The 20,124-nt window shown below is 52.1% G+C and overlaps 1 protein-coding gene across 3 annotated transcripts in view; it reads right to left on the reverse strand.

Moving 5' to 3' along the window:
* Positions 1 to 389: 389 nt before the first annotated feature.
* OTUB2 (OTU deubiquitinase, ubiquitin aldehyde binding 2) overlaps positions 390 to 20,124 on the reverse strand; it is a 47,390-nt gene continuing 27,655 nt past the window's right edge. For 2 of the 3 annotated variants that reach the window (XM_057488187.1, XM_057488188.1), the window contains exons 3-7: positions 9,455 to 9,550; positions 7,982 to 8,100; positions 5,041 to 5,125; positions 4,304 to 4,498; positions 390 to 3,638 (exon numbers count right to left, since the gene is read on the reverse strand). In XM_057488187.1, coding sequence (XP_057344170.1) covers positions 3,432 to 3,638; positions 4,304 to 4,498; positions 5,041 to 5,125; positions 7,982 to 8,100; positions 9,455 to 9,550 — 702 coding nt within the window. In that variant the 3' untranslated portion in view covers positions 390 to 3,431. Of the gene's footprint in view, positions 3,639 to 4,303; positions 4,499 to 5,040; positions 5,126 to 7,981; positions 8,101 to 9,454; positions 9,551 to 19,519; positions 19,678 to 20,124 lie in introns of those variants that run through there. The other variant, XM_036882282.2, reaches the window with a different exon arrangement.

Below are 20,124 nucleotides of genomic sequence, written 5' to 3' on the forward strand. Positions count from 1 at the left end.
GCAGGCTCAAGTCCCTTAGCAGTACTTGAGTCGTGATCATGAGGTCTGAGGCCACTTGTTGCAGGCTAGACAGATCCGCCAGTGTCTTGTCGTCTAACAGCAGGTTCTTTTTCTTTTCTCGTGGGGTAACATCAGAGAGGTAGGTTTTAAAAGAAAGACCAGCCTCTTGGGCAGGTCTGCTCTCTGAGCTGATGAGGTGAAGCTTTGGTGAGGCCTGTGGTTCCTTTGTTGCCTCTAGCCCGGGGCAGAACTTCCCTGAGTGTCTGGATCTTTCACTGAACAAGGCACCCCCTCTCCCTCGCCGCCCCACTCATAGCTGTAAGCCCCACAGAGGAGGAGGGTGGCTCTTGTGCACACCAGGTGTCAGGGATTAAGAAGCCAGACACAGGTTGTTAGGAAATCATTTTAATGCTACGAAAATGTTTTTGCCAACTGCCTGGAGAAGCTGGAGGGCCTGGCCCACATTCCACAAGACCTGGGGTCCCCTGAGCAGCCACAGCTCCCCCAACCCCCATTTCTGGTCAGCATGGGAATGTTTGGTTCTTAGATTTTATCTAATGGTACCCCACACTTCCCACTGTTCAGGAACCCACAGTGCCACTGCCAGAGGTGTATCCTCCATCTCTCAGTGTTCTGCTGCCTCCCATAGGGAAGGCTAGGGTGCGGGCCATCCCCCTTGTAGAACACGTGCCATGTGTCAGGTCTTACGGTGGTTTTCATACGCATAATCTCCTTCCACTTTAAACCAATAATCCTGTGATGTTCAGGTATTGTCTCCATTTCACTGATGTGAGAAATGGGGCTCAGAGAGGTGAACTGACTTGCCAAGATCACTTAACTATTAAATGACAAAGATGAGATTTGAACCCAGGCAGTCTGGCTCCAGAGCCCCTTTGTACTTAAAATAGGAACCCAGTCAAACGCAAGGACAGCTGCATGTTTTGTTGCTTAAGTGTCTCTGGAAAGAAGGAAATGTGCAGTACAAAGACACTTTCTGAGCAACTTCCCTGTTAGGTTTTGGTCTGGAAAGCAGTGGCTTTATGGGGTGGGGTGGAGAATAATGCAGGAAGTGTGGCTGCTGCAGCTAAGGTCATTTCCATGGATGATGGTCTTAACAAGTTACGAGAAATTTCATGGAATTCTGATGCTCCTTTTTCTCCATAGTGCTTTCCTGTAGAAAAGATCTGAGGGTGGGTGTGAGGGGAAGAGAGAGTGGTTTGGATTTGGCCAACGGTTTAGCCAAGAGCAAGGTCATGAGAATGACTTGGCCTGCCTCTCTCGGGCGTTCTGGTTGGTTCTAAACTAATGGCATCTCTCCTGGGAGGAAGCCCCGTAGGAGCACCGGCAGGCTCTCAGGCCTGGAAACACAGCATAGGCAGGTCTCAAGAAGGAATTTCCCCAGCCAGTATGCCAAAGAAAAGGCTCTGCTTTTGTGAGCGCCACTCAAGCCACACTGGCAGAAAAATGGCGGCCAGTGCTGCTTATACTTCAGAGCTCGACTGGGGGCTTGGGGCCCAGCTCACAGCCTTGTGGAGCGGCCAAGGGTGTTTAACTGGGCACCATGTATTCACACCCTTAGTTTGGAAACAGGGATCCTGATACTTAGAAATCATGTGACATGTTCCCCCCAGTCTTCCAGGGCACTTGGCAGAGAACCTAGCACTCTGACCCAGAGCAGTGTGGGACCTGCACCAATTCAGAGGGCAAGGTCAGGTTTGCATTCCTGTGGAAAAGTGACATAATCACTTTGTTTGAACATTGGTTTCAAATTCCAGCTGAGGGCAGTATGGGAACCTGGGTCCCTGCCTGGAATTGAAGCACCCTGACATCTGTCTTCACAAAGGTAGAAGAGAGTACAAACTTGATGTTTGTATGCAGGGACTCAGAACAGTCCACTACCCAGTCCTCATGCACAGTTTGTAGTCTGGCTGTTGGGAGACTTGTATCACAGCACCAAAAGGTTTTTATAAATCCGTGTAGAATAGAACCTGTGAGAAGTCCTTTGATTAAGAAGTACCCCAGAGGGCAGTTCCACACCCCTGCATTCTCCATTTCCATCCGTAGACGAAGAGAGCTTGCTAGCAATGCCCCAGCCCGGTAGGGCTCTTGGAGTCCTGAGGCGGCAAGGTGAGGAAGTTATTAAGTGGCAATGTCCAGGTGGATGAACAAGGGGGTTGCCAACCAGGGCTCTTGGCTGCCAGGCAGTTTCTAAAGTGGAAATCTCCCCCACTGCCAGTTTCCTTAGCTTGTCTCTCTTCCTTCCCGCCTAACCTCTCACCAGCCATAAACCAAGCAAAAGGGGAAGAGGGGGAGGAAGCCAAAGATAACCCTGCAAAGCTTGTTTGCACAGCTGGAGTCTACGGCCACATGTGCTAGCGTCTCCACTGGCTGAGTATCTACTTTCTCCTTTCAGGATATGTTTGGGATGATGAGACAGCTTCCTGGTCCCAGACCCTAGTCTTTCTCAAGCCTCTGTCCTGGGGCTAGTGGCAGAATCCTGAAAGGGCTGCCCTTTGAAAGGCAGGCAGTCCTGGCCCTGAGAGAGGTAGCGGGGGCTCCAAGACCTTGAGCTTCATGCTGAAGGCTGGAGGCCCCTTTCTAGACTTTGGCATAAAAGTCTTTTTCTTCCTTAAACTGGGGATAAGAAAACATTCCCACCATGGATATTTGGAACCACACTGAGGCCCTTGTATTCAAGTTGACTTCAACTGGCCAGTGCTTCAGTCAGCCATCCACCAAAGTCCAGTCCAACAGCTGACTTGGACTTGCTTTTTTTTTTTATAGAACTTGTAAGTCAGTTGACCTTGAGTTTTTCCCTTTGGATTTGGCCAGTGGTTTTGTGAGAGAAAAAGGGGGGGAAGCTGCATTGGGGTCTGGGTGGGGACTTGATAATATGCGTAAATCTAGTAACCACATTGTTTTTTCATGTGAAACCTTCATAAGAGTGTATATCAATCATACCTTAATAAAGAAAAAAAAAAGAAAAAGGGGGGAAGCCAAGAGCAAGGCCATGAGAATGACTTGGCCTGTGTCTCTCAAGAATGACTACCTACAGAGAGGTACTACCCCTGGTGAAAAAAACAGAGGACCTCTTTTTTACACAATACAGTGTCAACACTGGCAGGATGAAGAAACAGGCCCAAAGGGGAAAGGTGATCTACAGGCCTCCCAGGGAACTGGAACAGAGCCAGGGGTCCTCGCTTCTTCCTACCCAGAGTAGGAAAGTATTTGGTCCCCACGAAAATAAATACTAAAAATACTGCTAAGTTTCCACGGTCCGTAATGGGTAGCCTCATTCCCAGTGATTGTGCCCAGGAGGCTGTACGTTTTATAATTACAGTCTAAATAGCTTAAAAAATTGAAAAGCCAAATGTTCCGTTCAGAATGCAGTCCCGTTAGGTGACAGGCTCCACTGCATCGTCTTAACTTAATCAGCGTTTATCAGTTGCATAAAGGATGTTGTAGTGCGATGTTTTATAAAGCAGGTAAACGGAAGGGATGGCAGCCTCAGGGAACACGTGGTGGTTTAGGGCTGTATCCAGCTCGTCAACGTACTCCACCTGCAGGGCAATATTCAGTGCCTGAGACAAGGCTGTGATCTGGATGTGGTCACATTCCATGGCCATGGGCTCCACTTCCTGCAAAGACCACGACGAAAAAACAAAGCCAGTTTAGGAAGGAGGCCTGCAAGAAAACAGGTGAGAATTCCAACCCTAAGCCAAAGCCTCTGTGGTCCTGGGTCAAAGCCTCTGTGGGGGTAAATAATCTTCATAACAACCCATGAGGTAGGTACTGACATCCCCATTTTACAGAGGAAACAGGCTCAGGGAAGAAGTGACATTTAGGAATCAACCAGAATTGCAAAGCTTGCATCTAGGTCTTCCTGATTCCAGACCCTCTAGTTGATTAAGGAATTTTTCCATTTGGGCTTTCTAGTCACAGATTCCTTAGCTCCCTTTCAGGTAAATACCATTATCTCATAAACAACACATCTTGGGGCAAATGGGGCTCTAGAGCTCGTACTCTGCCACTCTGTGGACAGTACAGTACCACGCCCTCATTTTCACATGGGAACTCTGAGGTCCACTGCAGGAAAGTGACTCCCAGAGCCATACAGTTTGGGCAGCTCAGGCAAGCTCTGTTCCCAGCTTGCTAGTCCCATGCTTTTTGAATTACAAATGGAGACAGTAGTAAAGGCCCCTGGCTAGGAATGCTGCTGCAGGTCTCCCAAGGGGAGCAGGATGAGGGCAGAGCTGGGGGCTGGGGACTGGTCACCAAAGCCTGAGACCCCCCCAGGGCCTACATGAGTGCAGAAGTCCTTGATGTCCATCTCCTCATCGATGAAGTGTCGGAAGAAGTCTGCGTGGTTCTTGATGAAGGCGGAGGTGAGCAGGCGCAAGAACTGCACGATACAGTCCGAGGAACTCTGGTCATTGAACACTTTCAGCAGGCTGGACACGGAGCCATCCTCCTCCACCAGCTGGACCACACTGTAAAACTGCACCCCACGGGCTGTCAGCTGGGGAGGCGCAGGCAGAGTCCGCCACCCGCCTGCCCTCCACAGGACTACCTCCACATGCACATTCATGTTAATTCCTCAAGTGGAGGTCCCCAAATCAGATCTCCCCAGAGCTAAGTAATGCTTCAAATCCTTCACAGTGACCACCTTAGCCTGGCGTTCTGTCCAGGGAGCAGTAGTTAGCATCTCCCTCCACTGGAAACAGCCCTCCAACCCCAGCCCCTGTGCTAATGAGATCGGGGCAGTGGGGTGGAGAGGGAACCGGGTGAAGGAGGCCAGGGGCGGCTTGCAGCCTGAGGTACTGCCTCACAGGTGCTTCCTCCCAGAGGGAGGGTGGGGCCCTGGGCTCCCTGTCTGCCCAGAGGCAGGAAGCAGCCCTCAGTCCTTCCCCCACTGGGAGGAGCCAGAGGGGCACAGGCACAGAGCCCCTGGCTGTGAGGGGGCTCTGACCAGTGCCACTCCTGGTGCTCTGCCAGCCTGGAAGGACCTGTCCCTCAGACGTTGTGCCCACGTTAACTCACAGCATTAAAGAAGTTTCGGAACTTGTGCTCTTCAAAGCCGGCAGCCAGAAGGTCATTTGGGGTCTGCAGGACATGTTCTTTGAACCTAAAGGGGGGCAGACTGATGCTTATGGGAAATGCTGACAGGGAGCGCTGCTGTGCTGATCAGTGCCATCCCACTCTGAGCCGCTGCCCCCCATCCGAGAAGGCGGATGTCATCAACAAGTGAAGGACTCTTCTACCTTCAATTAGGACAGGAGTACTAACACCCCAGAAACAAACTGCCACCACCAATCAGGCCTCCTGCCCCCTGACCATTAAACCTTTGCCAGCACTGCCCGACCTTCAAGACCTGGTCAATGGCCCTTGCTTTGTCAGTGTTGGATCTTCCCTCTCCCACTGGAGGCCCCCTAATGGCACGGCCCCATTCTGGCACCCAACCTGATACTCTTGGGGGGCACGGTGGGGACCCCACCCAGCCCGTGGTCTCAGGACACAGTTTAGCAGCAAAGACAAGGTACAGACCAAGTGGTCCATGGAGGGCAAGAACGACCAAGTGGAGGGGCTCTAGGGGACCAGCTGGCTGAGATAGAACTGCAGCCTGTCCCCTGGGAAGGGAGACCAGACTCCATTGAGGACCCAGAAAGGCCTGAGGAGGCTTAGGTGCTTTGTAGCAGGAGAGGGGTTGGTGAGGAGAGGGGTGGTGTGTGAGTGGAAACAGGCCTCCTAAAGCAGCTTCTTTGAGGGGTACTGTGAGGACCCTCCATCCCTCTGTCCCTGCAAGGCTGTGATGTTCAGTCTGCTCCCGGCTCTCCTGCCCAGTCACCACTTCCCCTCCTGGTCTCCCACCCATGAACCTTCACCACAGTCCCACATTCATTATTCTCTAATGACTGCTGACCGCCCTGTGCCAGGCCCTGAGGACACAGAGATGAGTGACATACAGGCCCAGTCAAGTCAGGGGCAAACACCCAGGCCAGGACTCGGGCACGAGGCAGCATCGGTACTGCAGTGCAGACTCTCTGGGCTGCACTTCGGCTTCAGTGTAACCTCAGACAAGTCATTGATCCTTTCCAAGCATCACCTTACTCAACTGTAAATGGGGGTAACACCCAACTGGACAGCCCCGCTCAGATGGCTACAGACATTTTGGATTTAGCATTACTCAAACAGAGCTCCCCATCTTCCCTGGCTTCCCTTTGCAGCAAGTGGCTTCTCTGTCCTGGTAATGCTCCAGGGCCACATATCTGGCAGTCATTCTTGACTCCCCTCCACTTGCACCATACACCATGCCTGAGCCATGAGCAAATCCTCTCAGCACCACCTCCACGGGAATCTGACTTCTCTCTACCTGTTCATGTCACCATTCTCTCCCCCTGGGGCTGTCCCTGAGCATGTCCTGTGCTGATCCTGCCTGGTCTATCCTGCACACAGCAGCCAGCAGTTCAGACCCCATGCTCTGCTCAAACCCTCTGCAGCTCCATCTAATTCAGGCTGAATTTTAAGGTCCTTATAAAGGCCCATGAGGCCCTACTTGACCTGCCTGGCTTGCCTCTCATCTCTACTTAAACTGCAATCCCTCTAGCCCTGGTCAGTCCAGTCGCCTCCCCTGCCTGATTTCTTCTCACAACATTTAGCAGCATGTGGCACATTTAAATGCTGTTTGTATGTACTGTCCATCTCCTCCTGTCAGACTCAGTTCCACAGGTAGGGAGTGTTGTCTCTCTCATTCACTGCTGCATCCCCAGGGATGACAACAGGTTCTGCCTGTGATGCCCAGTTAGGTGATGACTACAGGAAGGAAGGTGCCCCAGAGGCAGGTAGGGGTGAGGAGGTCTGACATAGAGACACTGGGGCTGGGCTTTGCTAGCATCACCTTGCTGAGTCCTCATTGACAACCCCCTGACCTCTGCGAAATTATCCACCTCCCACAGATGTGGAAACAGGCTCAGAGAGGTTGAGTCACTTGCACAAGATCACATAGTAAGTAAGCAAGAGAATGAGGTCTGACCTCAGAGCCAGGACTGTGGGGAGGAGGAGGATGGGAGTGACTTGAGATAGTTGACTGTCAGTCAAAAGGGGCGCTCTGCCAGTTTGTCATTTAGGAAACGAGATAAATGGTTCATTCAGAATAAGAACAGGTGACTTATTTCTATCCCCCCATGAGGGAATCTGTATTTTGAATCGGAGATGATGGCTTAATCTAGTTCTCAACCAGGGTTGACTTTTTCCCCAGGAGGAAATATTTGGCAATGTCTGGAGACATTTTAATTGCCAGTGCTCCTGGCATCTAGTAGGTGGAGGTGAAGAGTGCTAGTAAACACCCCACCATGCACAGGACAGCCTACAAGAATGAGCTCGCCCCAAATGTCAGGAATGCCACTGTGAGGAAGCCCACCTTGGCAAAGGAGGCTCCATGGTCAGCCCCAAGTGCTCTGCGACTGCCCCTCAGCCTCTGCACTGTTCCCACAGTGTGGCTGGGTGGGCAGCTCTGACAGGCCCGTGGCCTTCATCAAGTCTCCTAAGGGCTCTGAGACCCCCAAGGTCAAGAAGCAGGGCTCTTAGCTCCTTGCTACTCAAAGTGTGGTCGGTCAGAGGCCCAAGCGGCAGTGATAGCATCTCCTGGGAACTTGTGAGAGACACGCTCAAAATTAAGGTCAGCTGAAATTGTTCAGAACATTTGTTTTCTTCTTGGAGTGAGTCTCCATAATGTCCTCAATGTGACCTTCCTGGCCAACTCAGACCAGAGGGCTGGAAGCAACTGTAAGGTCACGGGCTGCCGGCACCAGCCACAGCAGGCAGTGAGGCATCCCCCCAACATCAACACCACTACCAGGCAGCCCTCCAGCTCACTCCCTGGGCCAGGCAGTCTGCCCAGGAAAAGCCCTTGGGGAGATTGAGGGCCAAAGGACCAGATAACACAGCCTCAGAGTCTCTGGCTCTGGTCTCCAGCCCTACTTACTTGAGGATCTCTCTGTTCTTTCCCAGCAGAGATTCCAAATAAGAGTAGCCCAAGGCCCGGTAGAAACAGTTCCCGTCCCCCTTGGTCTTGCGGATGGCGGTGAACCTTTTGCTGAGCTCCTGGGGGGCAGAGAAGGAAAGCTGGACATCCGCGAGGACAACACCCCTCATGTTGTCCTGTGAGGGCTGTGGCCCCACCACTCCCAGATGACACCCGCCCACTCCTCACAGACTGTCTGCCCCTGCACAGCCTCCCAAACTCCCATTCGTCCCACAAATATAGGACCATGCTGACTGCATCCTTGTGGCGGGCACTGAACGGTGAGCCAAGTGCTAAGCAGGCGCCACTGTCAGGCAATCTGCAGTCTATGAGGCAAGATGGAGAGTCAGAGATGACAAGAGGAGGACAAGGGGAAGCACCAGGGGTGCCTGGGAGCAGTGGCCTCTACACCGGACTTCAGAGACCCAGGAAGGCTTTTGGAGGAAGGGTGCTGAGAGGAGCAGGCATGGTGTAGGTGGCAGGGTGGCAGGCGAGAGCAGAGGCCGTGGCGGGTGGGGTGGGACTAGGCACTGGGCCAGGAGTCTGCAGAGTCGGCAGGAAGGGCCTCCTTAGACATAACTGAGCAGTCCAGCCAGTCCTTCAAATGTTTCGCCAAAGGTGTGGCCCTCCCCATGCCACCTCACTCCAGTTCTGTCTGTTCGTTCTGAGATGGCCTGGGGTGGGGTCCCCTTGCTGCCTCATGGGCCCACAGGCAGCGTTTTGAGAGCAGAGCATGATTTCAAGGGGTCAGGGAGTTCCCTGCTCCCACCATGGCGATGAGAAGGCTCAGAGCTGGTGGGGTCCACCTGAGGCAGGCAGGCGGGGAAGGGCAAGCTCCCTGGAAAACCCGTCCTGTCTCCCTAGAGGGCCCCAGGGGACAGAGAGTCTGCTGCCCAGTGCTTGCTCCTGCCTGTTGCCCCGAGAGGTGGGGAGTGCCCCAGCTCCTCCCATTGCCCTGTTCTCAGATCTGTCCCCACACCCTTCTCTGTAGCCTGGCTGGAATGGGCTTCCCCACTGAGAGATGTCCTAGCAGAGAGGCTGCCAATACAGCCTATGAGATCAGGCTGCCTGGCCCATATCCCAGCTCAACTTCACACTAGCTATAGGATGTGGGCCTGCCATTTAATTACTGAGCCTCAGTGTCCTCAGTTGTAGAATGTGGATTACCTCGCAATGTTGTACTGAGGTCTCTGAGTAAATAAAACACTGAGGATGTGCTTAGCTTTTTAAAAAATTGCTATTTCTTGTGCAACTAAAGGATTTCTCACTAAGGCAAATGCCCAACATCAAAATATTCTGGGAGCCCTTTAATTTGCTTTGGAACCTGATCCAAATACTAAGTCTCATTGCCTTCAAAGTGCTCTTCTTTGCCTTCTCTGCTCCCAACTCCAGCCTACTTAATCTAGGATCCCCTCCTCCAACCTTCTACCTCACCTGGATTTTCCTCTGGTAAATCTTGTTTTCAGGATGGTCCCGAAGAATTGATAGAATGTCACATTTTTCTGATATTAGATTAAAAGATGTTTCACTCTGAAAGAGAAAAAGAAGGAAAGATGTAACAATTTCAAGCACAACTGACTCACCTCGCAGAAAGCCTCTGAACTGCTACAAGACATAGTCAATGTTACCTTCCCACCTAAGCATGTGTGAGGACATCTCCAGTGTGCTGGGCGCCATGTTCCCTGGACAGGTAGGTGGTCAGGGTCAGCCCGGTCCTGCAGGCGGGTCATCTTGTAACCTCCAAACTGATCATTTCATAGAATATAATACCTCAAACCTCATGAGTCTTAATCATGGCGTATATCATGTCCTTTTGTCTCCTTCCAGTCTCAGCCATTCTCATTCATTCCTTCATGTATTCACTCCACAGTTCTTGAATATCTAGCCTGCACCAAGCACGATGTTACATGCTAGAAATTCAGAGGTCAGAACACCTGGCCAGATGCACAGTCTACTGGTAAAAGTTCGTATTTCTGTCCATCTCTGAATCTAGGTCACTTCCAACCCAAAGAGGTAATAAGACTCCTGGACTAGAGTCAGGGCCTCTGGAGGACTGAGAGGAACTCATCTGGCAGAGGGCAGGTAATGGCAGAGGGACGCACCAGGGTCAGGGAAAGAGCAGAGGTGGCTCTGTTCTAGTAGCTGACTCCCCGGCCTCCCCTCTGCCTTACGCTTCTCCCGCCCAGACTCAGGGCTCAGACAAGAGGGAGAGGCACCCCTGCCTCCAACCTACCCCAGCAATGGCTCTGATTTCAGCATGAAAATAACCTAAGAGGCATTGGTGTTAAAGCCACTTGTAGTTTATGGTTTAAAATAAATGGCCCTGGCACCAGCACACAACCCAAGGAGGCACTTCTTACTCCATCGTACACAGCTGACAGGTTGACCTTAATTGAGATCTGTGTAAGTGGGAATCCAGTTTTCCAGTAGTTCATCGCCATCATGTTTTCAAAGTTGTCACTGGAGCTCATCACTTTCACTTTATGCCTCTGACAACGAGGGCCCTTCCCAGGTGGCCTCTCAGCCTCCTCACTGACTAGACAATGACCTCAACCCAGTACCACAGTGCTTACACGGGAGCCTCTGATGTTACAAACCCCTTTCCACCTGGAGAAAGGTATCTGGATTGCTGTTGATGAGATTACTCTAAAGCTCACCACCAAAAGCAAAAGAGCTGGGCCGCAGGATCATATAATGAAGTATAAGTGACTTCTATGCTTACCCCTGTCTTCACTGTCCAAACTTCTGTCTGGCAATGAGCTTCTTTAGCTCCAGTTCCTGTACCCAGCATCTAGGACTAAACAGCACTGGGACTGGGAAGGAGCATTTCTGGGGGACCTGGATGCCCCACCCATCAAAGTCTCCAAAGCCACACAGGCTTCCCTTGGCACAGAACAGCTTGTCTGACTATCTGAGACCTTCCATTTACCTGATTCCCCAGGTCCCATCACAGGGCCTGGAACAGAGCAGAGGATGAGCTGTTTGTTAAATGACTGAATAAAAGCCACTTCTACCACGAAGCCTTCCTGGTTGCCCTATCCCATCTGAGTCAGGCTTGGGCTATCCCTTAAACTCACGCTTTATTTTATCCCTTTCTGATGGCCGCAAGCATGCCCTCCCCTGGATTTAGGGAATCATGGCACCTTTCCAGAGGAAAGCCTAGGAGTGGAAAAGGTTGAATTGGTTGTCCCAAAAAAGAACAGGAGGAAAAGTGTTTCTAAAAGAGGGAAGAGAGCATGCAAATGCTTGTGCATGGAGGAAGGGACTCTAGGTTGTTTCTGGAAGCTTCCATTCTATGCCCACACTTCTTTGCAAAATTAAGTCAGCCTGAGGTTCCTTCCTTCCTCGCTTCTGCTCTGGCACCAGAGTGGCACACTGGCAGAGCAGTGGGGAAACCATCAGGAAGAACCAAACAGCTGTCTGGGACAGATGCTGTGGGCTGCTTTCCCACCAGCCATTACCCAGTTCTTCCTTACTGAAGGGATCCCTGTTTACTCTGTGCAATGCAATAGAAAATGCATGGGCTTAGTCATGGCAACCATAACGTCCTCCTCAAGGACTTTCCAAGCCTCCCTCGCGGCTATTGGCAGCTAAGTGACTGGGGTTAACTGGGCCCATGAAAAGTCTGCTGGGGGCTTTGGGGAAGGCTTTTGGTTTCAGATAAAAGGAACAGAGAGGGCATGTCCTTCCTATTCTTTCCTCCTCCTTCCTTCCTTTAATGCAGATGCAATGTCTACCTTATAGTAGCCATCCTGTGACCATGAAGTTGAAAGTCAACACATGGAAGATAGTTTAATTATCTGCTACTATCTTAAGCCCAAGATGTGTGAAATAACAACAGATGCCATTTTTGTGCACCTACTATGTGCCAAGCTCTGGGACCGAGGCTTGCATAACTCCATTATCTCATTTAATCCCCACTTACAATTATTACACCCAGTCAACTTGTGTTGGTCGCTTGTGCCTGGAAATGATTTAAGGCAGATCTGACTCTGAAGCTCACAGAAACTCTACCAAGTCAAACTGCGAGGCAGATAAAGCTCAGAGTCCAGGAGCTCTCAAGGGACCAATGCTGCAAGACCTCCAAGGAGCCCTGTGTGCAGGGCAGCCTGGGGCCTTCTCACCATCAGGCCAGGTTGCACCCTTCTGGCCCTGCAGCTCCTTCTCGGGCAGACAGCACAGCTCTCGTGCTCCCTAACAGCACCCACCAGTCTGACACTCATCACAGGTGAATGAGAGACAATTTATAGGTGATATCCAGACATGGTGTTAAAAGACATTGGCAACATCTGGAGGGAAACTTATTCTTTTCAATCTCCTTCAAAACTTCCAATTGCACCAAGGAAAAGGCTGGCTGCTAGGGACACTCTAATTCCTTCCTGCTTTGCTAGTCTCTTTTCTGCAGAGTGAGCAAACCTGTGACTCAGAACTTAAAAGTATTCCGTTTTCATTTGCATTTTTTTAACTTAAGTGGCTCTATTCATTGGCATATTTATAGAAAGTTTACATGTTTTAATCTTTTCAACACAGAAGATATACATTATTGAGATAATAAACAACAATTGCTGGTGTACAGTTAATTTTGTACTCAAAACTGGGTGCTAACAAAGCAAATACCCATGGGATCCGGTAAGTTTCAGAATTACAAATGGCAAGATGCCAAGCAATTAATAGTTAACAGAAAGTGCACCCGCTCCAGAACACCCTTCTCACTCACTCACATACGTATTTCATTCCAAAATCCCGTTATTTGCTTCAGTCACAGAACGTCTTATCGTTACAGATGGGCAACTAAAAACAGCAGCTTGGGGCTTTTAAACAATGGATAAAGAAGTAGTACAGTTGTGTTAACACCCCTTGTGTTTGAACTGCCCCAAACAAAACCAACAAAATGTGGGCAGGGGGAGAGGACAAGGGCCTAAATCGGTGATGCTAGTTAGCAGATTCTGAGACAATATGGATGGAGTGGAAAGGAGTTAAAGGAATTAATCTTAAATATGCAGAGGTAAGTACTTCAGATGTAGAAAACCGCCATCAACAGTCAAAATGAGAATATTAACAGTGGGTCAGGGAGGGAAAATGCACCTTATGCCAGGGAAGCATCTAAGTTTTCCACTTGCCATTGTAGTAAAACTTGGCATTTTTTATGAGTTGACTTAGGCTATTTAACACAGTCATTTCCCCTTCATCCCTGAGCCCCATTTACATCCCTCCATCTCCCTGACCCCATAGCTACTCTCTATGCTATGTCTTTTGACATAGCTGCCTGTTTATTTTTAATCATGGTGAAATATATGTATGAAATATGCCTCTGTAGCCAGTTTTAAGTGTGCGGTTCAGTGGCATTAGGTACATTGTTGTGTAGCCATTGCCACCATCCATGCCAGGGCTTTTTCATCATCCCCAACGGAAACTTTTCAGTAAACACTAACTCCCCGTTCCCCACCCCCCAGCCCCTGACAACCCCCTTCAACTTTTGTGTTTATGTATCTGCCTACCCTAGGGACCTCATATCAGTGGAATGTATTTGTCTTGTTAAAAATACAGAGCTGTTTTATGTATGCATGTGTTTTAAATGTGCATATGTATTATTCTGTAAATATCATGGGTTTTTTCCCTTCACTTATTACTATTTGAGATCTATCCCTCCTGACAAATGTCTCCTGGGTCAGGCTTCCTCCACGCCCAGGAGACAGAGCCTTGGTTAGCTCTAGTGCTTCCTAGTGGTCCCTGGTGCCTTTGCGGGAGTCCCTGGTGAGCAAGTGGGTTTCTCCCTTGGCGCCTTCAAGTCCCTGTCTGGCATGCCTCTACCCAAGTCAGCCCGAGGTGGTCCCCACCCCTCTGCCCACCAGCGTGTTCCTGGTCACACTCCTGGGCAAAACTAGTACCTCAAACTCCAGGGAGCCTGAGCACAGTCTCAATTTACTGGCCCACAAAGCAGGTACAATGCTCCGGGTTTGCCCTTGGCTGAATAATTAGTGGTTTGTATTATAAAACCACGGCTGAAAATTTCCAGGATGTTATGGAGAAAGAACAGATGGGCCACACCTAACAATGTCCTGCCAGACCTAATCAGGCCACCAGAAAGGATTTTTAGCCTTTAATTGCTAGTTTGCAAATAGATGCAACTAATTTAGTCAGGTAGATAACACCTCTGCTTAGAAACAGCTTAGAAACATATTTCAAAGAGAGAAAACGATATTTCTTCAATCACTGGCTCTCCCCCAGCAACCCTGGGAACCAGCCCCATGCACCCGAACGCGGGCCTGGTGTTCAGACTGGTTTGAGTCCTCGCGGGGGGCCTGGACTCCATGTGTCTTCCTTGGCTGTTTCCTCCTATAGCTTCGGATCGGCTCAGGAAGCACCTACTATGGTGCTGGTGAACCTGCACCTGATCACCACCCCTGATCCACATTCTCTTCTCCAAATGCAGGGATAGTCCAATTCCTCACTTTTGACTTGGCTCCAGAGACTTTCTACACATCTACAACCTGCCCGTGTCGCCCCCAGGAGTTCCTCCAGCCTGAGACCACCAAAAAGACAGGTTCCCCCAACCCCTCCACCGATATCCCAGTCCACGGATCCTGCCATATGAGTCCGAGGCCCTGGAAGCTGCTGGTGAAAACTCTCCAAGCAGAGCCAGCGAGAGGCCCCGCGCCAGGGTGACGCAGAGCTCCGCCCCCGTGCTGCCCCGCTCCGCACGGGAACCCCATGTGCCCTCCCTGTGTGAGGATTCCAGGCACTCCCAGGAGAGCTGGTGTGGTGGGGGAGACCCGGAGCTGCAGGATGGGGAGGGGCAAGCCGGGAGTGGGCTCTGGCAGCTCGGTCCCACAGGCTCTTCAGGCCTGTCCCCTGACCCGATATGTGACCCCAGCCAAGATAGCTACCCCTCCTAGAAGAGGTACAACTCCGGGTTTGAACTCAGCCTCCCTGGGCTCTCATGGAAGTGACAGGATAGGAGACTGAAGCTCCACAAGGACAGGGCCCTAGGTCACTTAGGCTCACGGGTGTACGCCATGTGCTGGAACAGCGTCTGGTGCCCAGCAGGGGCTCGGGAATCGTTCGTTGAGTGAAGGAAGCTGCTTTAGCTGGGCAGTCGCTGTACACCAGGTGCTGTGTGTATTATCTCACCTAAGCCTCTCGATATCTCTCTTCTATAAATGGAAACTGAGGCACACAGCAGCAGGCCATTTGCCTGAGTTCTCACCAAGAGGCAGCCTCAGGCAGGCACCTGGACCCTGGTCAGCCAGCACAGCAAAGGTGTTCCATGGACCGGCGCCTTTCTGCACCCTCTCAGCACCTGGCCCTCCCATGTGCCCTACTTCACTTCTTGTCCGCTCCTCAACAGCCAGGCCTCAGGCTCAGGACTCTGCCTACAAAGCCTCCACTGGCATAGCCTTTGATGCACCTGTTCACATCCCCCTCTGGGCCCCAGGGGACAGTGACAGGCTGCTGGACGCTGCTCCACTGGCAGGCTGACCCCGGGCTGAGTCACCTCGTTAACCAGGCCCAGCCCCCAGAAGCCACAACTCACCGCATGGCCTGACCTCATGCTACCGACTCCTTCACAGTAGAGGCCGAAGCCTCCAGGCTCACCTGCCAGCAGGGCAGGGCTCAGAACCTGGCCAACCCCGCCTCAGCAGGACCCTGTCACTTCCAGAGGCTCCCCGGGCTTCCCTGGGCCTGCCTGCCTGGGGCTGGGCTCTCCACAGTGGGATGTTGCAGGGGCTGGAAGGAAATGCCCTTTTAAATGTCTATGTTATGGTATAATGGATAATATGCAAAGATATGGAATGAGCAAAAATTTTTATTGATGAGTGAGCAAAACTGTTTGGAGGCCAAAGATTTAGGAGATACCTAGTGTCCTGAGCTGGTTCCCTATTGCACTATAACAAGTGCACACAAACTCAGTCACATGTAACACAATTTACTTACCTGGTGTTTCTGGAAGCTCCTGGGGGAGAACCATTTCCTTACCTTGCTCAGTTCTAGAAGCTTGCTGCACTCCTTGGCTCATGATCCCTTCCTGCCCTGATCACGTGCCTTCCTCACTCTGACCCTCCTGCCTCTCTCCCCTTCATAAGGACCCTGTGATGACATCCCTGGGCCCTCCTGGGTAATTCAGGGTACTCTCCCCATCTCAAGGCCTGAACTTCATCATACCCTCCAAGTCCCTGTTGGCACGTGAGGTACCCTATTCACAGGTTCTGAGAAATAGGATGTGGACGTCGGCAGGCTGTTACTCGGCCTGCCACCCACATGCTCCTCCTTTGCTGTTCAGCGCGGGCAATAGAGAAGACCCTGCATCTGGGCCACCACTCGCTTGGGTCACAGTTATCAGCTGGCCCTGCAGAGACCCTGAACTCAGGTCTGGCCCCCTCTAGTTTGATGCCTGGACTCAGACAACATCCTTCTTATGGACTCTCAGATCTTTGTCTCCCACTCATACCTCTCCCTGGAGCTCCAGCCTCAAACAGCCACCAGCCACCAGGATGCCTGCCCATCACCCCAAATGACTGTGCTTCTAGGTGCTCTCTTGTTCCACCCCTGCCTCCTCTCCAGGTGTGCCCAGCTCCCCAAAAGGCTCTCTATCCGGTCAGAGCTCACATCAGACCCAGGGGTCCTCTTCCATTCCTCTTTCCCCATCTGCTCTGCTCCTGGGTCTGGCCTGAGTGGCCACCCTCTGCCCCCAGGGGAGCTGCAACAGCACCTGCCCCACTGACCTCCTGGCTTCACTCCAGCCCCCCACCCCCACCACCCTTCCACAGCAGCCAGCGCAGGCTGCTTACCAGGTAAACCAGGAGAGGGCATTGGCAGAATAAACCCAAACTCCACAGTACAGCATGTGAAGCCTTTCACAGCACATTCTGACCCCACCTACCTTTGTAGACTCACCTCACATCCATACAGTTCCCTACATCCATCCACACGGGTTGCTCACTTTTCATGGAATATCCCTCTCTTCACTGTGTTTCCAGGCCTTTAAGCACACTGTCTCATCCTGCCTGTAATGCAGTCTTCCCAAATTCTTCTTGAACAATCCTATACATCCTTTAAAACCCATTCAAAAGACTCTCTCATGAAGCCTTCCCTGACACTCCCTGCACTCCCAGAATGGACCAGCTTCCTGCTGTGCTCTGAAAGCCCTTGGTCAAATCTTTCATGGAAAGACCAGTAGCTCAGGAATTGCTTGTGTCCAGCTCTCAGCTCTGTCTTGACCAGCAGGCAGTGGGCTTCTAAGAGAGGGCAGGCCCCTTGTCTTTCTTAGAGCCCAGCACAGGACTGACGAGGTTGCCTACACTTATTTGACAAAAGAACAGAGCACAGAAGGGCTCTGTGGTCTTCCTGTACACATTCATTCACCAAATGTTAAGTGCATTTCGAGTGAGCATGACAGCCTATAGGCCCTGTAGTCACTACCTACAGTTCCTGCCAGTGGCAGCCCCAGGCCTGGTCCTTGTCTTGGCCCCTGCCTTCGTAAAGGGCTCTTTGTCTTCTACCTGGGACCCTTCCATAAGCTTAGCCCAATGAAACGGGAAAGGAAAGAAGACATTGCATTTTTCAAGGACATTCTCCTCTGCACACAACACACACACCTCCTTCCACACCACACAGGCCAGGCTCAGTACAGTGCCTGACAAACAACAGATGCTCAATATAAATGCTGGGTGACTGGAAGAGAACAGACCCTGCACAGCCTCTCCCCAGCCCCGGCCCCATGATTCCCAGGCAGACATCCGATTTAGGAGGTGAACCACCTCCTTCTCCCTAAGACACCCAAGCTGCTCCTGACTCGGTGAGGATGTGGTGCCTTTGATCCATCTGCCCTCTAACTTCTGGTGTCGGGAGTCCAGAAGGTGCAGTCAGAGGCCTCACCATGCAGCACAAAAGCGAAAAGTTCAGGTCCCAGCCTCCACCGCCCCTGCCGTGCTCTCAGCTACCCAGAGGTGGCCAGAAGGCACAGCAGTCTCCAGCTTCCGAGTGACTACACCCATCATTACCCCAGCTTCTGCCACACCCTGGTGGGTGATGCACAAACACCTGGGCCGCCTTCCAGGAGCAGCTGAACCAGGCAAACCCTTGGGTGCTGGGTAGAAGCAGGAAGTTGATGCTTCTAGATGCCCCAGAGGCTCCCTGCCACAGCCCAGCAGCAGGCTGGTTTGTCCAGGGAAGCCTCAGCTTACATGACCTCGCTGCCCACGCCACACAAGAATGTGCCAGACCATGACCAGGTGTGACCCATGCCCCAGCCCAGCAGCATCCTGCAGGGCGACCCATTTCCCTGCCAGACATGTGAAGGAGGTGGCCAAGCACAAAGAACCCTGCGCCTGTGCACACCAACTTTCAGGAACTCTGTCATCACAGGAAAAGCCATGGCCAACTACCTGGACCAAGTGCCCCACACGTATCACCTCACAGGGTCCTCAAAGCAGCCTACTGTACAGATGTGCAAAACAGTGCTGGGGGAGGGGAAAGGGGCCAAAAAAAGCCTCTTGGCTTTCCAAGGGTGGTGAGATCTGAACTCAGGGCTGTGTGACCCCAAGCCACCCTAAGGCCACCAGCCCTTACACTGTACAGCCTCCACTGTACAGTGGAGCAGGGGACTCAGGGTTGAGGGGTTTTAGGCAGTCATCACACCTAGTCCCCTGTAGATTGCCTGCCCCACTTCCCCCACAACCTATAAGGTGGACCGATGTGACACAAAGAGCACTGGACTGGGAATCCAGAGGCTTGGGTTCAAGTCCCAGGCCCATCACATCAGTCCCAGCCCCTTCACAGTCTGACCTTCAGCTTCCCCACGTGCCCAAGACCCAGGTTTGGCTGCCCAGAGTGTCTCTAGAACCCTTCTGCTCAGACACAACTCTGTATCAGAGGTTCCCCTAGATTTTGCTTTGCCTGGACCCCTAATTCATGTGCCTCACAACTTGAGGCAGCCTGCCCATGTGGGTCCTAGCTCCAAACACCCTCTGTTGATGTGCTAGACAGAATATCCAGCGACCTGGCCACTTGTGCAGCCCCTGGGTCCACTCCTGGGGCTTGGGAGGGGGGTATCTGATGGCTGAGCCCTTGGGTGGGTGGGGCTATGAGCTGTCCTCTGGGGGACTACTTAATAAAGGGCTACCCTGAGCCCTGGAGTCTTCTTGTCCCCTCTCTTGTCAAGGGCGCCTACCTTGCGTGGGGAATGCACCCTCGGGGACACGTGAGAAAACGCGTCAGGGAGGATACCTGGGTGCCAGCTCTGTCTCCTGTGCTGGGCGTCCACGGAGGACGGTGGGTCTCATCTCAGGCGTTATAGGGCCTCCCCAGGAGGGAAGGGACCCACAGCATCCGTCCTGACCCAGTATTCCCAGGGGTCCGAATGCCGTGGGTCCCGCGCTTTGGAATGAGCCTCGCCCCTGACCCCCACTATCGCGAGTGCACATGCGCCCTGGCGGCGATCCTGCCTACCGCGCCCCACTTCCCGCTCCCCCTTCCCTGCTTCCCTCCAGGAACACTGACCATAGTGACCGGAGCCGTGGGGCCAGGTCCCGCCCCAGCAAGGAGCGATCTGGTGCGGGAGGGCGCCGCGGGAGCTTCTGGCTGGCTCCGCCGTTGGGTCGGGAGGCGGGGGCCTCGATGGCGTGGGGGCCGGCGGAGAATACACCCGACCGCTCCGCAGACCTGGGGTTAAACCTCTGCTGTGTCCCAGCAAGACACACGCCCCGCGATTGACGTCTGAGTTGGGCAATCAAAAGCCGGGTCACAGGACGTCACAGAAAGTGGGTGGGACTTCACGCACATTTAGCCAATGTTTTAGGGGCCATTTGACAGTGTGCCGCCCCCTTTTAAAGACACAGAAAGCTTTTAACTAGCAAAGGAGTTAGCCCAACCCAGGAAGACCTGTCTGTCTTCATTTGTAAAGGCTGAAGGGCTTTTGACCAAAACTGCAAATTGAAGTCTTCTGAAAGATTAGCTGCCTCTCATTAATACCTAAACAGGGTTACATAAATAGTTTGCTCAAGATCCAAGGAAAGGTGCTTAGGGAGCACATGTCCTGTAACATTGTTACCTGCCTGCCCTTGTGTAGCTTTTAAATACTATTTTACCTCCTTCCAACTCATGAA

The sequence above is a fragment of the Manis pentadactyla genome, chromosome 11, assembly GCF_030020395.1.
Source record: "Manis pentadactyla isolate mManPen7 chromosome 11, mManPen7.hap1, whole genome shotgun sequence".
NCBI classification, from domain to species: domain Eukaryota; kingdom Metazoa; phylum Chordata; class Mammalia; order Pholidota; family Manidae; genus Manis; species Manis pentadactyla.